The following is a 19233-nucleotide window of genomic DNA, read 5'->3' on the forward strand; positions in this document are numbered from 1 at the left end:
ATAAAATTTGTATAACGCATAGCATTTCTTTGCTATGTATGATAACTTTTAAAAAAGTCTTATGCACACAAGAAGTGATGAACAGATACAGTGAAAACTGATATTGCAAACATATTGCATTTACATCAAACTGTCATTAAGTACAAGTTATTCATTTTTCAAGCATATATTCAACAAAAATTACATACACCTCAAAAATGAATTATAATATCTAATTTTTCAGTGTTTATTGTGTCCACCTATTGCCTTTATTACAGCTTTTTTTAAAAAAAAATCATTAAGGATGTTTCTCCAAACTGCCAAAGTTCAGTCTTAGAAGTTGGTTGCATTTTCTGCTCAATTCAATCCAAATAATCCCAATTACAAATTTAGACACATCAGTCCATTAAACTCCTCTCAGACGTCCAGTTTTGGTGTTCACTGCAAAAATTGATGTTTTAGCAAGTGAAAACATCTTAGGTGTAGTCAATAAATCTAATATTTCTAAAATGTGATTGTTGTAAGAATATGATAAGAGGATTTAATTCATTTCTGGGCATTATTTCTTACTTGGGCGGCACACAGCAAGGAGCACCTGGGTTCGATTCCCCGGCCGGGTGACCAGGGTCCTTTCTGTGTGGAGTTTGCGTGTTCTCCCTGTGTCTGTGTGGGTTTCCTCCGGGTACTCCGGTTTCCTCCCACAGTCCAAAGACATGCAGTCAGGCCAATTGGACACGCTAGATTGCCCCTAGGTATGAGTGTGTGTGAATGTATATGTCTGTCTGCCCTGATGGACTGGCGACCTGTCCAGGGTGTTTCCTGCCTTCCGCCCAATGACCGTTGGGATAGGCTCCAGCTCCCCCCCGCGGCCCAGAAGGATAAGCGGCTTAGAAGATGGGTGTGTGTGTATTTCTTACTTGTTTCAAGTAATTTTGTCTTATGAAAGTGTCTTCTTCTGTCTACGTCTTGAAATAAGCAAACTTATCCATTATTTCTTGAACAAGTACAATGATCTGCTGATGGAATAAGACACTTTCATAAGCAAAATTACTTACATTAAGTAAAATATATAGAAAATAGGTTGGTTTGTCTTTGAATATACATCTCATAATGTGAAATATTAGATATACTGGCTACATTTGCACTTGCTAAGTTATCATTTTTTGCAGTGTTCTAGTGCAGATTTTCTTCTTTTGTGTCCGTCTCCTTTTCTCAGTGAGGTTCTTCTTGACCGCTACACATCCTTTCAGACCCACAGCGCTGAGTCGTCTTCTCACAGTGGAAGGATGGACAGAAACACCTGTGGATGTTTTCAGATCTGAAGCAGCTTGATTTTCTCCTCTCTCTCAAAGATGAAAGCTTTAAGTGCTGTTTATCTGATGGGGGCAGTTTTGGGGTCGACCAGGTCTTCCAGGTGATTGTTAGGAGGCCCATTTTCTCTGTACCTTTTAATCATTTTTTGAACTTCAGTTTTGGAAACAACCACTTTTTCTAATTATATTCCTACTTTCTCCTGCCTTATGCTGATGACTATCTTATCTGTAACCTGCTCAGAAATATCTCGTTAAGCCATTATAGAAGCATCTGAGAAAGATTCAGTTCGAGGCAGCTGAGGTGACTTTGGGTAGCTGCTTGTGTGAATGTCAGTGTCTCTTTGTCAGTGGGATCTTTGAGAGCAGCTGTAACTGGTTGGTTCTGAGATTGATGGGCTTACAGAGAGTTACAGATATGAGTATTTAGTTTGTCCACTCTTTACTTTTGTGCACAAATTAAATACTGACATCTGTGTTTATTTAAATACTGTATCAGTCCTCCCATTCCTAGTGCAGAGTGTTTTGAATCACTTACCTCTGGGTTGGGGCGGGCAGCCTCTGCCCAGCTTCAGTCTGGTGCTGTCTGTACTCAGACAGTGTCCAGACAGCTGATCAGTCAGCTCCCTCAGAGTGGGCTTCTCGATGTTGGTCCCGCAGAGACAGTAACCGTCCTCCAGTTTCTGGATCTGGAAGTTCTTGACGGTTTTACCAGTCACCCCAGAGATGTCCCTCTGGATATAAAAGTCAGCGGAGACAAGATAGTAAAGCAGTAAACAACACTGTACTGTTTCATGAGCATGTGGTAAGTAGAAAATTCCAATATTAATATTTTTTATAATTGTACTGCTGTACGACAACACATTATTAGATTATAAATGATTTACACAGATGTACAGATTTTTGGCTGGGACCACTGAGTGGACTTGAACCCTCGAACAGAAGACAGGAGTCTCAAACTACTCAAACAGCTTTACGGCCTTTTTTTATTTTTATGTCTAATATTGATGTGTCCTTCACGAACAAATCGGCTCTTTGAGACAGCTCTTGTAAAAGAACATTAGGAGCTGACCCCCCGGTCCCACTTTAAATTAAGTGTCTCTAATAACTGTGTAGTTACATGTGAACAACATATGCAACAACAATGTAACTGCTAATGGTTTAGTCACTGTTACAAATGGATTACAGTAGTACAGCTTATGTAACTACACAGGTGTGTCAACTTCAGTTTTGCCTCATGTAATTACACAAGTGTATCTTAATAGTTGTAACAACATATTCTCTCTCATATAATTACACAAGGGTAATAACACAAGTGTAATTACATTTGCAGTCAGACTGAAACATCATTTTTTTTCAGTCTTTTCCAGCAGTAAAAGGAAGTTTGTAATAATTTACATTAAGGCATTACTTACACTGTATCTGCCAGCTTTCCTGACATTTAGCGAGCATTTATTTTGCTAATGTTGTGACACTGTAACCAGTTTCAGCTTTAAACCATTCTGTAATGTGACCCCTTATCTTAAAATGTAACTGTTATGACAATAATTAAATGTGTTGCATTTCCCCCAAAGCAATGTCTATATTACCACTGCATTATTACACAGTACCTACATAACAACTACACAGGATCTGTCCACTTATTTTACAGTGTAACTTTAACACTACAGGAAAGTTCCTGTGTAGATAATACACTTGTGTAACCACATGAGGCAAAACTGAAGGGTTTTAATATTCCCAGGCCAATAGTCCTTGGCCACACCACCACCCCCTCTTTTTCAGGGGAAATACATTTTTAGTATTTTTTTCTTTTTCATTTCGCTATTAATGTCACAACTCATCGTTTATTAATGATCATACAGATATAAGGTGATGTGGTACCACAACCAACCAACCACCCTCCAAACACCACCCACCCACCCACCCACCAAAACTGAAGTTGATACACATGTAATTACATTGGCTGTACTTCTGTAATCCATCTGTAACTAAATCCTCAGTAGTTACAGTGTTGTTGCATACATTATTCATGTGTAACTACACAGTTATTAGAGACACAATATAAAGTGGGACCGACCCCCCTTTTGGATCTATAAATAGATCTTATGATGCTGTAGCTGACCTCCCCCCCTCTTGGATCTGTTTGGAACATTCCGGCTCCCCCTTATTACCCCCAACACCTGCAGCTTGTTGTTTCAGTTTGTCTAGTTTTGGTCTTGGTGGTTTTCGTGTAATCGTTAGCCACGCTTCAAAGTACGCTGCGTTAGTTCTTCTGATTTTTACTTTTACCCGCCTTTGTTGATGGATTTGTCTGCATTTTGTTTGGATCTTGTGAAATCTGCCTCTTAAAATTAATCCTGTGAATGAACTTATTAATGCTTGACTTTTTTTTTGTGCTACACATAATACAGATTTTTTGCATGAATGCTGTGCACTGCATAAGCATGGTTGTAATTTAGCTGCAACTTGCTATTATTCTGTTACGTGTCTGGATTCGCTTATTACCTAGAGGTAGATACAGCATGTCAGAACCAAGAAATGAATCAATAAATGGAATTATCAACTGAATCAACCGACAGTGCAGATTTGCCTGCTTTCATTTGCTTACAGTAGATAACTTTAAGATTTTTTAGCTGTTGAAAGTTCCTATGAAAGGTCATATTTTTTATTGTTTTCTGAAGTAAAGTAGTAAACATGACATTTCCAGCAAGCTATTAAAAATAGCATGTTCTGCAAATCCACCACTCCTGTGTCAGCTAAACCTTCCTGCTTTCCTTTGCTGGCATGTGGGGGTTTTGCTTTGCATTTCTTGCCTGCATACGCAGCAGTTCTATCTGAGAGCTTTCTTGGACGTGAAGAAATGTCTTAGGCAGTTCCCCTTGATATCTTTTTATAGCCTTTAATGATTTTGTTTCATTTTCAGATCCTCAGCCAACTGCTTGGACGAGCACATGACTGTTGAGTGTTAGCACAAGGTTTGAAGAGTCAAAGAATTTATTACACTCTGGAATTTAATCAACTGAAAATTTATATTGACAATACTTGACCTCCTTCTGTCCTAATGAGTCAATTAAGGCCTAACGAGTTAATTCAGTTATAAAACTCTACAGCTAGAATAGTGTCCAAACTTTTGCACTTGTCTTGACTTCCAGTGATCTTGAAACGAACCTCACTGCAGACGACGGTGAGCAGAACGTGGTCGTAGTCTGCGCAGCTCCAGCGGAGGATGTACATGCCCTCCTCATTGCCCTCCTGTTTCAACTTATGGATGGCGTATTCAGTGCTGCAGACAGGGCAAAACGTCAGGTTCATCTGTTATGTCATCTTTGCAGATCGTCAGAAACGGACGCATGCGCTCACCTGATTGGCCCGTGACATCCTTCGTTCAGGTTTGTCTGCACAGCGTCAGGGGCCACGTCTGTGCACAGGAAGTGATGCGCATCTACCGTGAGCCTGAAGTATCCGTCTACCAGACTGACAAAGGACAAGGCCTCCTCACGACTAGCCAGACGCAGCTCCTATTCCAGGCGACAGGAACATTCATTGAAATATAGGACACTATAGGTGGACAATTAGGGTTGGGCGGTGTAATGGTAATGACGGTGTGTATATATATATATATATATATATATATGTACACCAATCAGGCATAACATTATGACCACCTCCTTGTTTCTACACTCGTTGTCCATTTTATCAGCTCCACTTACTATATAGGTGCACTTTGTAGTTCTACAGTTACAGACTGTAGTCCATCTGTTTCTCTGCATACTTTGTTAGCCCCCTTTTACCCTGTTCTTCAGTGGTCAGGACCCCCATGGACCCTCACAGAGCAGGTACTCTTTGGGTGGTGGATCATTCTCAGCACTGCAGTAACACTGACGTGGTGGTGTGTTGGTGTGTGTTGTGCTGGTACGAGTGGATCAGACACAGCAATACAGCTGGAGTTTTTAAACACCGTGTCCACTCACTGTCCACTCTATTAGACACTCCTACCTTGTCAGTCCACCTTGTAGATGTAAAGTCAGAGACGATAGCTCATCTGCTGCTGCACAGTTTGTACTGGTCATCCTCTAGTCCTTCTTCAGTGGTCACAGGACGCTGTTGGCTGGATATTTTTGGTTGGTGGACTATTCTCAGTCCAGCAGTGACACTGAGGTGTTTAAAAACTCCAGCAGCACTGCTGTGTCTGATCCACTCATACCAGCGCAACACACACTAACACACAACCACCACGTCAGTGTCACTGCAGTGCTGAGAATGATCCACCACCCAAATAGTACCTGCTCTGTGAGGATCCATGGGGGTCCTGACCACTGAAGAACAGGGTGAAAAGGGGCTAACAAAGTATGCAGCGAAACAGATGGAGAACTACAAAGTGCACATATATAGTAAGTGGAGCTGATAAAATGGGCGTAGAAACAAGGGTCATAATGTTATGCCTGATCAGTATATATATAACTGCTGTTAGAACAAAACCTTGAATCTCAATTTTTCAGTTTTTCCCATAATTTCAAAGTATCTGATGCCCTTTACATTGTGTGTAAATGATCAATGGGCCAAAAGAAATGTTTGAAAATTGCTTGGAAAACCGTCTGGTTCCATTGACTAACATTAAAAGTAAAGTATGTTTTTCCTTCTCCTATAACGTTACCATTTTGGAGATACAAGGTTTTGTTCTGACAACAGTGCATAAACACATTCCACCCATTTAAATTAAAGGTTAACTGATTGATGGTGTGGGAGAAATCAGAACCTGGAAAAAAACCCAGAAAAACAAAGCATGATAGCAGCTCATCGATGGCTAAAAGCTACAGCCCTGCTGAAAAAAGACCACTAGAACCATTTGGATTGAAAGTTCATGGTTTCTGCTTCTAAAGGGAATTGGCCTAACGGTTAACATTAGAGACCTCTACTTTCCTGTTGAATACCTTTAGATTCCATTAGGAAATCATCAAATGCATCTAGCATCAATCCCAGAACACCTGATAAACACCTGATTAGAATCCTTTACACTGTGATATCAAACCATCAGGAAAACACAAAATACCATAACTGACTACTGGAGACCACCAAGAACCAGACTTTTAAAGGCTTCTATGACTTTTTTTCAGCAGGGACCACAGAACATGCTCAACTTTCACTCTAACACCAGTCACTCGACTCTGCGCTCTCAAATTGGGTGTCATTTTAGCTTCAGCTAGCTTAAAAACAAGCCTGTGTTGCTGTGTGGCACCTTTGGCCTACTAACTAAGCTACAGCTAGCTTAGCCAAAGCGCTACGGTCTCAAACCCACAGAACAGGTTAGATTTCATCTTTCTGTTGCTCCAAAACCAGTCATTCAACTTTTACTCTCTCAGACGTTAGTCTTATCATCTACACTGGTTTTAGCAGAGCAGCACTCAGTCAGAATCAAACCTGTACTGTGGTGAGGGGCACTGTTTGGGTCTGTAGCCTGTTGCTAAGCTAACATTAAGTTTCAAACACAGATTCAAACACAACAGGTTTTTTTCTCCTGTCTGTCTCTTCAGCACCAGATGCTCGACTTCACTGCCTCAGATTTTGAATCACTATCATCTAAACCTGTGTCTGTGCTTTAGTTTAGTTTCATCAGGTTTTTCTTTCTTCTAAGAAATTTTAAAAAACAAACGTTTTTCGAGTCCTTCTGAGTAATACAGCAGTGATATTTACAGGCAGAAACTGCCGAAGCAGGGTCTGTCATTTAGGACAGCACTAGAGCTGGGCAATATAATGATATTTATTAATATCGTGATAAATTGCATTACATTTCATCCCAATACGCTTTTCATGAGCATATCATGGACATCGTCAGTACTTAAAGAACCCTGAACAACTGCTTGTCTCCAGAGAGCATAATTTCTCTTTTTTAACTAGCTTTAGTGCAGTGTAGTGTGTGAAATTCTGAATATTAATTCATTTATGGTTTTTGATAGTATTTTTAAAAATATCTTATCTTTTTTTGGTCTGCTCCAACTTCTCAAACTTCAGAAAAACTAAATATTGTGACCCATTTTATGTCTCACTATGAACGTATTGTGATTTTTTTAGTCCCCTAGACAGGACTATTAATCTGACAGCAGACACATGGCACAGCTGGGGCCCGAACCTAATCATAGCATTGTACCACTCCTCTGCACTAAACAGAGCACCCTGAGGGGAGGTAAAGACATGATTACCATCCTTTTGTTGTCTTGCTTGTAAACCGTGACTGCAGAGTCTCTGATGACGATGTACGTGATCTCATGAAAATCAGAGAAGATTGTCCAGCCATCGTCTTTGCTGGGGTGTTTCGGGCCATTGCTCTCCAGACTCTGCCGTCTTTTTCTTTTACTTGATTTCTTCCTCCATTGGTTGGTAAACAGGCCCGGGCAGGTCTTCAAGACAAGTATTTAAGAACATTACAGGGCGTCACTCTCCATTCCAGACTTCATTAAACCACAATAGTTTACAAAGTAAAAGCAACAGGACAGTGTTAGTCATGAGCGGCATAAAACAGAGGACTTTGGCCAAGTGCGCATATGTTGATGATGCCATATTTCCTTTGCATGACAGAGGAGATTTATTTCTTCCTGGGGTCTTTCTGTCTCGTTTCCTTCCAGTGATTAATGCAACATTCCAAGAATTCATGAAAAATGATGCAGGAAATAGACAAAACTCAAATTCCCCTACAAACTGTAGTCCTGGTTAAACATCACTGTGAAGCTGCACTGTGTTTAAATACAGACAGTAAGAGGTATTACATTTCAGAGTGGCTGAAATTTAACGCCACTCTGAAATGTAATACCACTCTGACAGGCCTGCCAGTGTCCACTTCAAACTCACATTTGAAAACCTGTTTGAACATATCGCTGCTGTCGGAGCACAACCTCGTATCTCCAAATGATAACTTTACAGGAGAAGGAAAAAACTTACTCTACTTTTAATGTGAGTCAATGGAACCAGACTTTTTTCCAAGTAATTTTGGGTTGTTTCTTTTGGTCCATTCACCATGAAATTTACACAAAATTTAAAGGACAATGGATTCTTTCAAATTATGCCAAAAACTGGAAAATGGCAAAAATTGAGATACAAGGCTTTGTTCCGACAGCAGCGATATAATGCAGGACAGCATGTCACTGTATGTACAATTTCTATAATCTCGAGGACTAAATGCTTATGCTTAAATGCTTGAAATGTATATCAAAGGCAGATATAAGTAGTGAAGTGGATGCCTGAATCGAAGCTATAAAAAACAAACCAAAAAAGAGGTTAGTTTTATTTAATTCAACCAAAATTTATTTTTTTTATTTAGACCATCAGTGAAATTTAGAGTTGGATAAAATTGAAGCATAATCATTATACATTATACAGCCATATGCAAAAGTTTGAACACCCCTAGGCAATTTACATGTTTTGTTACTTTTTTTATCTGTTACTTTTATATCTTTAAGGCAGAATTTTGGTTTATGTGCTGAGTTTAACATATTGGAGACAAATAAATCATAACAATATAAAATGTGCTATAATTGTTGTGCAGGCCACATCTGATGTTTTCCCTTTAATATGTTAAATTCAGCAAACAGTAATTGTAAATCTGTAAATAACAACTTTTCTGCATATCAACACAACATGTAGTTTGATCAGGTGTAACTTTTGTATATGACTGTATCATGTAGTGAAGCAGAGCAGTTCTACTGCTGGTCCTCTGTGTTACTGGAAAAACAAGCTTCCTGCCAGGAAGAACTGAACCAGGAAGATACTGTTCCTACCAGGAAGATACTGTTGTTATGTCAACATGGGTTCACCATGGCATGTATGTCACCTGTAGGACTGCTCTGTTATGTTATTACACTTAAGACAGGGGTCGGCGACATGTGGCTCTGGAATCTTTTACTGCCCTGTTGTGGCTCCACAGCTGAATCAGATTTGTAGGTAAAAATAAAATAAAGCTCTGTTGATCGTTCAACACAGTTTTAACAATAAATGGTCTTAAATGCTAGACTTGCTGGTCACCATAGCAATGTAGACAACCATCTCACCTAGCTAGTAGCTAAGGAAACAGCAAAGCAAAAGATTTAAGACGAACCTTGATCATTTGGAGACGGATGGACTTACTTACGTTTATAATCACTCGCAAGGCTGAAGTCAGCTTCTCGTTCGCCAGCTTCTTGTTCAAATTTTCCCGTTCCATCTTATATGGTTTACATTCTGGTGCCTCAGGCACCATTTAAGGTGGAACCTGACAATTCGAATAAGAAGCTGGCGAATAAGAAGCGACTTCAGCCTCGTAAAAAGTCGAACGTTGAGAGACATTTTACAAAAAACTGTTCTACTTTTGAGGAAAGGTTTCCTGCTGGAGATGTGAGAAAAGCAGCCACAGCTGAGCTAAAGCTTAAAGTAGAGCAAAGAAGGTCTGCGATTTCATTTATATTTTTGAGTCTATGCTAGTACATGAGACACATTTACAGCCAAGTGAAGTGTTGACTTTGGCAGCTAGAATTGTCCAGAAATCACTGCAACCCGATGTATTTCTCTTTTAAAGTCCCTGAATATGGCTGTTTATTAGCCATGGTAATAGAATACTTTAAAATACTTCATATTGCAAATTAGCAAGCGAAACCTAAAGATCAGTGGTGACAAACTGTGGTCCTGGTGGGCCGGGGTGTTTTGGTGTTTTCCCTGCTCTTAGCATGTCAGCTAAATCCTGCAATTAACTGATGAGTTGAATCGGGTGTGTTTAAGTGGAAATGAACAAATTGTGCTGGACTCCGGCCCTCCAGGACTAGAGTTGGCCACCCCTGCTATAGTTAGCATTCAGTTTATGCCACACTTGTTGCTGCCGCCATGTTGTTGACATGCCACTGCTGATACATAAATGATGAACAAACCTAACTTTGTGTAAATAGACCATAATATAGAAATATGTACACATATGCAGTGACTGACGTGTCTTTATTCTGAATTTATACAAACACTATTTCATTTAATAGTAAATTAGTTTTGGCTATTTATGTTTATGAACAGAGACCTACAGATGCAGTTTAGTAAAGGAAACTCATTTGTGAACCTGAGTTTAAAGTTTTTATTAAACTTAAACTTGTAACTAAGTTCAAATTAATCTTAAACTGAAACTTTGCTTGTTTGTAAAAAGTGATTTCAGAGCCACTCAGTTCTACCTGATGGAAACTGTTTGCCTTCAGTGTTTTGTGCTTATGATCATTTTAATAGACATCAGCGTCACTAATTAATGACATTCTATTAAAAGACTGGTTTACCAAGAGTGACACTGGAGTATTTTCACCTAAAATGAGTTGATGAAGCGAGTCTTGTTACAAAAATGATAATAAGACATCAGAGCCATAATTAATCTTTTAGTACTTTCACTTTCGATACTTAAGCACATTTGAAGGCAAATACTTTAGTACTTTTAGTCAAGTGGAGGTCTAATAGGAGGAACTTCTACTTTTACTGCAGTAATATTTTACCTTGGGTAGCTCTACTTTAACTCAAGTACATGGTTGGTGTACTTCGTCCACCACTGGTTATTTAACAAAGCATCCTGACAGATAAAATATAGCAACCAAAACAGCAACCAAAAAAGTGTAAGCTTTTATAGCATCCCAGCTGTCTGACATCGTGAGGGTAAAGAAGCTGAGCCAGCCAAGGAGAAAACTTTGGACAGTGAGAATAAACAGGAAAAACATCTACCTACATCAGAGTCTGCTCTCCTGCCCTCATCAGCCTGGCTGTTGTGTTGTGGATGATTCACTATTGACAACTGATGTTGATATGATGATATTTATGTCTATATCTCTTATACTTTAGCTAGAAAGTGAATGCAGTTGAGTAAACATACCTCAAGCTAACGTTAAGATAATAAGATATGTAACTCGTTATCTCAAGATAACATAAGTTGTTATGTTAAGATCACAAGATAATTAACTCATTATCTGCACTTGGTATATGCATTTGGTGTAGCCTGGGGTTCAATCCCCCACCTGGGCAGCACCCTACACTATACCAATAAGAGTCCTTGGGCAAGACTCCTAACACTACCTTCGCCTACCTGTCTAAAATGATCACATTGTAAGTCGCTCAAGATAAGAGCGTCTTCCAAATGCCGTAAATGTAAATGAGTAGTTAAAATATGTTTTCAACACCATTTCAGTGTAAAAATATACAACATGTTGGTTTCAACGGAATCAAAAATTGCATTGAACCTCAAAATGTGTGAAGTGACAGTTGAACCATATTAATATTGATAATTCCGCACTTCAAAGCAACCTAAATAGATGTGCTGTTTCACAATTGTTGTTTTCACTTCTAGAGTGTAGAAAATAAAGAAAATCTACACCGACTGACGTCCTTTACATCCTTGGAATTCAGTGAACAAATAAAGGCAAGAATGCTCTCTTACCTCAGCTGGAACTTTCTGCCACTTTATGCCACACGTTCCAGACACCAGCACACGATGCCCGGTTTGGTCCTCATCTCCTGAGGCCATGTCCTCGTTCTCATGAATGCTTAGCGACAAGGGCTCAAACATTTCGCAGCCAAAATTCATGGTGAGGGTCTCTAAAGTGGAAATGTACTTGATCTTTAAGTCGGAATTGTTGACACTACTGCTCTTGACGGTTTTGTCGTTGAACTCTTCCAGAAACGCTTTGAAGACGTTGGCGATGCGCAGACGAGTGAGGATGTTCCTCTGAGAGATGACCTGGTTCAAACTGGCAGGGATGTAGTTCTTGTACCTGGCATGGCAGAGGCGTCGAGGAGGAAAGCGAAAGGTCATTTGACTGAGGTCATTTGATTATTAAATATGCTCATGGCAGATTAGAGCTGAAACACTGAATCACATTGTTGCTACAATAGATCAACAGTTTTCATAAAAAACATAACTAAGATAAACTAACTGGTGAACCATAATTCGGAGGAACTAACATTTATTCCAAACCCAGCCAAAAGCTAGTTGCACTCCAAAGGAAATATTAAATCAAATATTTATTTTATTATTTGTTCATTAATACAGCTAAACTAAGAAGGAAGCACTATCAAATAGAGAACTGAAAGTATTTACTTGAATCTCTTGGTTAGTTCCCGTGTGGGCAGGTGATTGCCCATGGCCTCGTGGGAGATAGCCATCACAGCCATGCCCAAACACTCGTTCTCTATCTGCTGGGCGTCTTCCTCTGACTGAGGGCTTCTCAGAGGGGCTAGGCCATTGTGAAAGTCATACTGGCTCTGAAAGACAAACACACATGACTTGACTTTACAAATATTTGCTTTAAAGTCAACACTAAAAGAAAATTTGCTTCCTACAGCTTCTCTCAGACTGTTCATTCCAATAGGGCTGGCACCACTTATGGATTTATCGATATTCACCAATAACAGTCACAAAATCTATAAATAGAATATTAGTTTTAGTTCAGTTTAATGTTTAGTCATCATGACGTCTTTTCACACAAAGATATTACATCTTTAATGCGCTGAAACCTTCACGTCAAGTCTGATGCATTTTTGTTAAATGAGATGAAGATGCAGAGAAAGAGGAAACTGATTCACCAAGTTATGACGGCAACAAAGTTGTCATTTTCTTTTAGCCAGCATGAATTAAAAGCACTGATTAACAGACCATTCTACTAAAAAAAAGTTCCGAGCATTAAAATGAGCTGACAAGTTACAAGAGCAACCATGAGTTCTGGTCATTAATGTTTTTGTTTTTTATGTTAAACTGTTTATATAAAACATGGACTTTATGTCACAAATAGAAACTGTTCACAAAATACAGAATATTGTAGTGAAATACAGAATATTGCAGTATTGTGGCTGGCGCTCAGGCCGAGAGACTCTGAAGGCGTGGCTATGCAGACGGCCACACGTCCTCCAAACAAAGGGACTATTTCTGTTGTTTATTGTTGTTGTTTGTTAGTTTAAGTCATGTATACATGGTGTTTGTGTTGTTTTGTGTCCGGGTGTGGGGTCGATATAGTGCTGGTGTGCTTAATAAAGAGCACTTCTCGCAGCAGAATCATGGCCTCTGCTGAGTTTCTTCTTCTGCTGACGCTACACTGGTGTCAGAACTGGGATAGCTCCCCCCAGCATTCTTGAGGGGAATCATGCTTCCACAAACTTAAGAGCGCACAGCGAGAAGGGCAGAGCCCAGCGAAAGACCATGATGACAGCGACAATGTAACAAGGCTCCAGAAGGAGGATAGCCTAACAAGGTTCGACAGCTTGGCAAGACTGGAGGCCGGGGTCTGCGCAAGAAGGCCCGACGATGGTGCCAGCATGAGGAGGCTCAGTGGTGAGGTCGATGTGATGCCACTCGACGGTGTTGCCAGTGACCAGCATGCTCATAGAGGGCACACCACACAGATGGAAGGTGACAGCCCCAGTGCGCATGAGTGGCATTTAGGACTGTGTTGTTGGCACAGTGGGCGGTGGTGAGAGCAGAAGGGTCAGGTCGAGCGCCGCTGTTGGTGCCGTCACCCCTAGCTGGAACGGGACTTGACGTAGTGCACTGTGGGGAGCTCTACCATATGCCAGAGGAGCCGTTGGGATGTGGCCCTGGGGGAGGACTGGGGGCACTCACTATTGAGGTTTTGCATTTGCCAGGAATGTACGCACGCCTAAGGACTTGGCTCAAGCTGGTTGGTTGCCGGGGACCTTTGAAGGGGAACAGGGGGCTATGTAGCAACCACTACTGGCTGGCACTGGGTCAGAGAGACTCTGGAGACGTGGCTATACAGACGGGCACATGCAGATGCACATGGTAGGCGCAATATGTAACTGTATTAAAAAAAATCTCAAAAAAACAACATCAAAAAAAGTGCTTATTGTCCCAGATCCTGATTGCAGTATGTGGGCCCGCTGAAGGCCTGGTTCAGTACTGCTCAGTGTTACAAGCACTGGACTGTAGGATTGCATACCTGTGCATAGAGGTAGTTCAAAGAGGGCATGTCCAGAAGAGCCGTGCCTTGGTTGCCCGTCCGTTTGAGAGAATGTCGCAGTATAGCCGGAGAATCCTTATCAGTACCATGCCAGTTAATGAAGTAGAACCTGCACCAAGAACACCAACATTCATTGAAGAGCATTCATTTAATTTTGCATCACCTTTTCTTGTTTTTTCAAACAAAAAGCTACTACTACTACTCCTACTATGACTACCACTTCTCTTCTCCAACTCATATGATGATGGCCACAGATCAGCTGACACTGGCAGTCACAGAACCTGCTCTGGTGCTACTACATTATAATTACTCAATAATCAACAGGCTGAGTAGCTCAGCATGCTCAAAAAGGTATGCTAAGCACTCAACATGCAGTCACGGTTGGGTTGTAGTGTTGCACAGTAATATAGTAACAGATAAGAACCCTGTCGACCAATCAGAATGCGTTACCCTCCATTCTTTGGCAATGCACAGCACATGGTACAGCTGGGACTCAAACCTCAGGAGTAGCATGCTTTTCCCAGGGGCTTTTCTCAATATTTTTCCTTGTCAATTATTGCTATTTTTACAAATACACTCTTAAAATGATGGTTCCTCGAGTGTTCTTTTGGAAAGACAATGGTTCTATTTAGAACTATGAACACTCAAAGTGAAAATGGGGAAATGGTTCTTCAGATTGATGGAGACTGTGTCGTTATATGGTTCTTTACAGAATCTTTTTGAAAATGGTTCCAAAAAAGCTTTTCTACTGTTACAAGCTCGGCATCGTAACAGTAGAAGAATCCTTTTTGGTGCTATACAGAGCCATTTTCAAAAAGGTCCCATATAGAACCATGTACAACACATTCTCCATCAGAAGAACCAATTCACCATGCAAAGAACCATTTAAGCAAACATAGAACTCATGTTTCCTTTACTAAAGAAGCCTTAAGGAACCATCTTTTTTTAAAAGTGTAATACCTAGAACCCGTTGACCATTCCAGCGTAATTTAGATAGACTGTCTCAAAAAGTACCATCAGTACCCAAAATAATTAGCTAGTACTTCAGAGTTTGAACCGCACACTTACCAACTAAAACTTAGGGGACTGTAAAACAGAGCATTCCAGTTTCACTTGTAATCTATTGTGCTGGAATATAGAGCCAAAACTATAAAACACGTGTCCAAACACTTATGGACTGTATATCTTTGGCAGCTCTGAGCTGATTAAACACACAGATACCTCATACGAAAATGCAGCCTCAGTCTCGTCGCATCGTCAATGACAAAGATGTGATTAGGAGGATACCAGGTGCCGCTCTGCTCATCATAGAGTGCGAACAGTGTGCTGCACAGCGGAGACAAACCTGTGAAAGAGAGATTTAATAATGGCATCAATGATAATAAAGTGTTCTCACATTCTCTATTACAGTCAGTACAGTCCAACATTACATTCCCTGGCCTCTTTATCAGAAACCCCTCCCCTGTAGCTCCACCTTGCTGGTGTACAGTTAAACACTGCGGCCGGTCTGTTGAGATAGAGATGTTTCTGAACATCTAAGGGCCCAAAGTCTCCCTCCCCAATATTAATCTTTGGTATGCAAGAGTAGAATAAGAATTTATTTTAATGAAAAATGTAAAAAAATCTCTGTACTCACTGCCAAACACTGACAAATGCTATTAAATAGATTATAAAAAGGGCAGTTGTGTGCAAAACTTTGGCCACTTCTGGTCATATTATGTATTCTGTTGTTTTTCGAAGTTGTTTTAAAAGTGACATTTTCTGCCTATTTTAATGCAAAATTATTTTATGTTTGATCAACTTAAAAATAGGAAATAAGATAATAAACTGTGGCATGTGCAAAAGTTCGGACACTTTTTCAGTTGTAAAGTCTCAGAACTTAACTTAAAGGGAAAAGGGCTACGGTATCCCAGTCGGTTGCTGAGACGTTGCTAGGCCGTTGTTATGTTATGCCAGGTGGTGGCTAAGATTTTGCTGGGCCAATGCTCTGGCACCCCAGGAGGTTGCTAAAGCGTTATTAGGCCATGCTATGGTATCCCAGGTGGTTGCTAGGGTGTTGCTAGGCCATTGCTGTGGTATACCAGGTCGTTGCTAAGGTGTTGCCTGGACATTGCTATATTATCTCAAGAGGTTGCTATGGTGTCACTAGGCCATGTTATGGTATCCAAAGGTGGTTGCTAGGGTTTTGTTAGGATATTGCTAAGGTATCTCATGTGGTTGCTAGGGTTTTGTTAGGATATTGCTAAGGTATCCCAGGTTTTTGCTAGGGTTTTGTTAGGATATTGCTAAGGTACCCCAGGCGGCTGCTAGGGTTTTGTTAGGATATTGCTAAGGTATCCCAGATGGTTGCTAAGGTGTTGCTAGGCCATTGCTGTGGTATCCCAGGTGGTTACAAAGGTGTTGCTTGGACATTGCTATGTTATCTCAAGAGGTTGTTAACGTGTTACGAGGCTATTGCTATGTATACCAGGTGGTTGCCAAGGTTTTGCTAAGGCATTGCTAAGGTATTCCAGGCGGTTGCTAAGGTGCTGCTAGGCTATTGTTATGGTATTATAGTGTGTACTATGATAATAATAGTTATGTATGTAACATTTGAATTTTCTCAAAAAAAAAAAAGTTTGAATTAACGCTGCGACACAACTTATTTAACTTGTTAGGGCTTAAATGACTTGTTAGGATTGATTAAGCAAGTCAAGAACTGTCATTAGGAATTTTCAGCTGATGAAAATTTCAGTGCATAATAAATTTGATGACTCTAATTTTCATTAAATGAAAGCAATTGAAGGCTACAAAGAAGCAGAAAAGGCTGTAGAAAGACACGCTTTCAGCTTGCAATCTCCATTTAGTACGGCGTCCAAACTCAATTACTCTTTTTGTATTTTAATTTAACCCCTTAATTCCCAGGCTTATTACATACTAAGGCTTATTATTCAGTCACTACAGGGACTTCAGGGCAAGCTGGTTGAACTATTCTTATGTTATAGAAGTGTGTAATAAAGCTTTGGGCCCTCTGGTGAGGCCTGGCCTTTTTAAGGGGTTAATCAAATATAAATTAACCATACATTGACATTTGTCAAAAAAAAAAAATCTTTTTATACAGTTAGTTGTTTACTTCTTTTCACTTTGAAAGTCAACAAAATATGGTCAGGGGTACACAAACATTTGAATACAACTGTGCTTGGGTAACCCTGTAGTGGATCAGGGACCCCAGCAACTGCCTATACTGCTTATAGCTGCCTCAGAGCCACTCTCAGCTGGATATTTTTGGGTGGTGGTCTGCTCAGCTGTATCTGAAACTTACCAGCACCACACTACAGGTGGGCTAAAGTTAGCAACTGTACACTTGTGTAGTGTGTGTTTCTAATAAAGTGGACGTGTGGTTTAGAAGGCAAATCTACTTTTGAAACATCCATGTTTTGTCTAGTAGCTCATCTTCTTTCACCACTTCCTTGTTTCTTGTACATCAGATTACAAGATTACGAATCACCTCATCTCTATTCTGTCAGCAGGCCTACTCACTCAGTTTCTTGGAAGCCTCGATGCACAGCTCCTCCGCTGAATGGCGGCCACTGAGGTGAATGATCTGGCGGGCGTCTGGCAGGTAAAAATGGACCTCAAGACCCTGCAAAATGGGTGGCGTAGTGGGCTGCATCTTCTTCTTTCTCTGCAACTTCTCGATGACCTGCCTGCCAATCTCCATCTCCACCGAGCTGCGGCAAAAGTTCTGGAGAACAGTTGATCTGACTGATAAGAATGAAGAAGCCTTTGCTGTTTGTAAAAAGTATAACACATTTTATATAAATGACACCTGGAACTTGATATGGACTAACAAAGCCTCAGATGTTTATGAGAAAGCTGATTATAGTAAGAGCTGGGAAACGGACAGTGAACTATATCTTCACAGTAATCAAAAGTTCTTCAATTCAAAGACAAAAAGTCATGGAGAACTTACCAATCAGACTCTGTTTTCATCGAGGAGCTTCTTTTTTCATAGTTTAAAGGTCCATTTTTGTGTCCCAAAGTCTCGCTGTAATATCTACTGGATCCATAATAATGCACATTATTTGACTTCCTGGTAAGTCCACTCGGAGGTTCTCGTAAATGGTGTGTGAGGCACCAACCGGATTGGCCTGCTGTGGGTTTTTTTTATGTGATGATGTCAGCAGGGTTTAACCCTGAGCTGGCTGGAGGCGCCTCAGTGCTGCTGCTCTCAAGCACTTGTGGTGAAACTGTGCACTGAGCCTTTAAGGCAAAGAGACTTTTTTTTTTTACATTTATTTCCCTCTAAGCGTCATTTTACAGGGAAAGAGTGATTCATGCACAGTGTGCCTCAAACACAATACAGAGAGCGTTTATCTACACATGTAAAGGCACCATTCAACCCATCAATGCACGCTTTAAAATACCCTTCAGTAAGAATGTAAGTGAGTGAAAGCATGAGTGAGGAAATAAGATAAACAAATAAGTAAATAACTAAAATAAATAATTAAATCAGTAATAAATCTATAAAATTTTTAAAAATATGTGTTAATTTTCTTTCACGTACTATAGGGTGTATTTATGGATTTACATTATTTCAATTATTTGAATAAATAAATAAACAAATACAAAGTAATGAATTAGACTGGTGCATTGATTGACGGGTTTACTGAGGCACATGGTCATGTTTTTATTGTTACTTGAAGTCCAGCACTTTCTTTTATTTTTCTTTCATTTAATTAAATCTTAGAATAAAAAAATAGAAATATATTCATGTATAATCTCATATCTTTTATAAGATATGTCTTTTTTTTACATCAGAGTTATTTTCATCAATAAGTATCTTATATTCATATTATATATTCATCTTATGCAGCTGTTTACATAACTAGTTTTTTGTTTGTTTATTTGTTTGTCCCAGTGTGGAGAAAGTCACACTTTTCATTAAGCATAAACATATTTACTCATTCTAATGAATACATGTGAATGACTTTAAGTCAGAGGTGGCGAGTCGG

The 19233-nt window shown here is 39.9% G+C and overlaps 1 protein-coding gene across 3 annotated transcripts in view; it reads right to left on the reverse strand.

The window, feature by feature from the left end:
- The window catches only part of LOC118825625 (tyrosine-protein kinase JAK1-like), a 33159-nt gene extending 14790 nt beyond the window's left edge, over positions 1-18369 (reverse strand). The window contains exons 1-10 of one of the 3 annotated variants that reach the window (XM_036596326.1): positions 18192-18368; positions 17759-17963; positions 15461-15584; positions 14219-14348; positions 12367-12530; positions 11707-12040; positions 7487-7684; positions 4650-4807; positions 4458-4572; positions 1828-2023 (exon numbers count right to left, since the gene is read on the reverse strand). In XM_036596326.1, coding sequence (XP_036452219.1) covers positions 1828-2023; positions 4458-4572; positions 4650-4807; positions 7487-7684; positions 11707-12040; positions 12367-12530; positions 14219-14348; positions 15461-15584; positions 17759-17939 — 1600 coding nt within the window. In that variant the 5' untranslated portion in view covers positions 17940-17963; positions 18192-18368. Of the gene's footprint in view, positions 1-1827; positions 2024-4457; positions 4573-4649; positions 4808-7486; positions 7685-11706; positions 12041-12366; positions 12531-14218; positions 14349-15460; positions 15585-17758; positions 18008-18191 lie in introns of all 3 variants that reach the window. The other 2 variants (XM_036596327.1, XM_036596328.1) reach the window with 2 other exon arrangements.
- Positions 18370-19233: the final 864 nt, after the last annotated feature.

Source organism: Colossoma macropomum, unplaced genomic scaffold (assembly GCF_904425465.1).
Source record: "Colossoma macropomum unplaced genomic scaffold, Colossoma_macropomum, whole genome shotgun sequence".
Classification (NCBI taxonomy): Eukaryota; Metazoa; Chordata; class Actinopteri; order Characiformes; family Serrasalmidae; genus Colossoma; species Colossoma macropomum.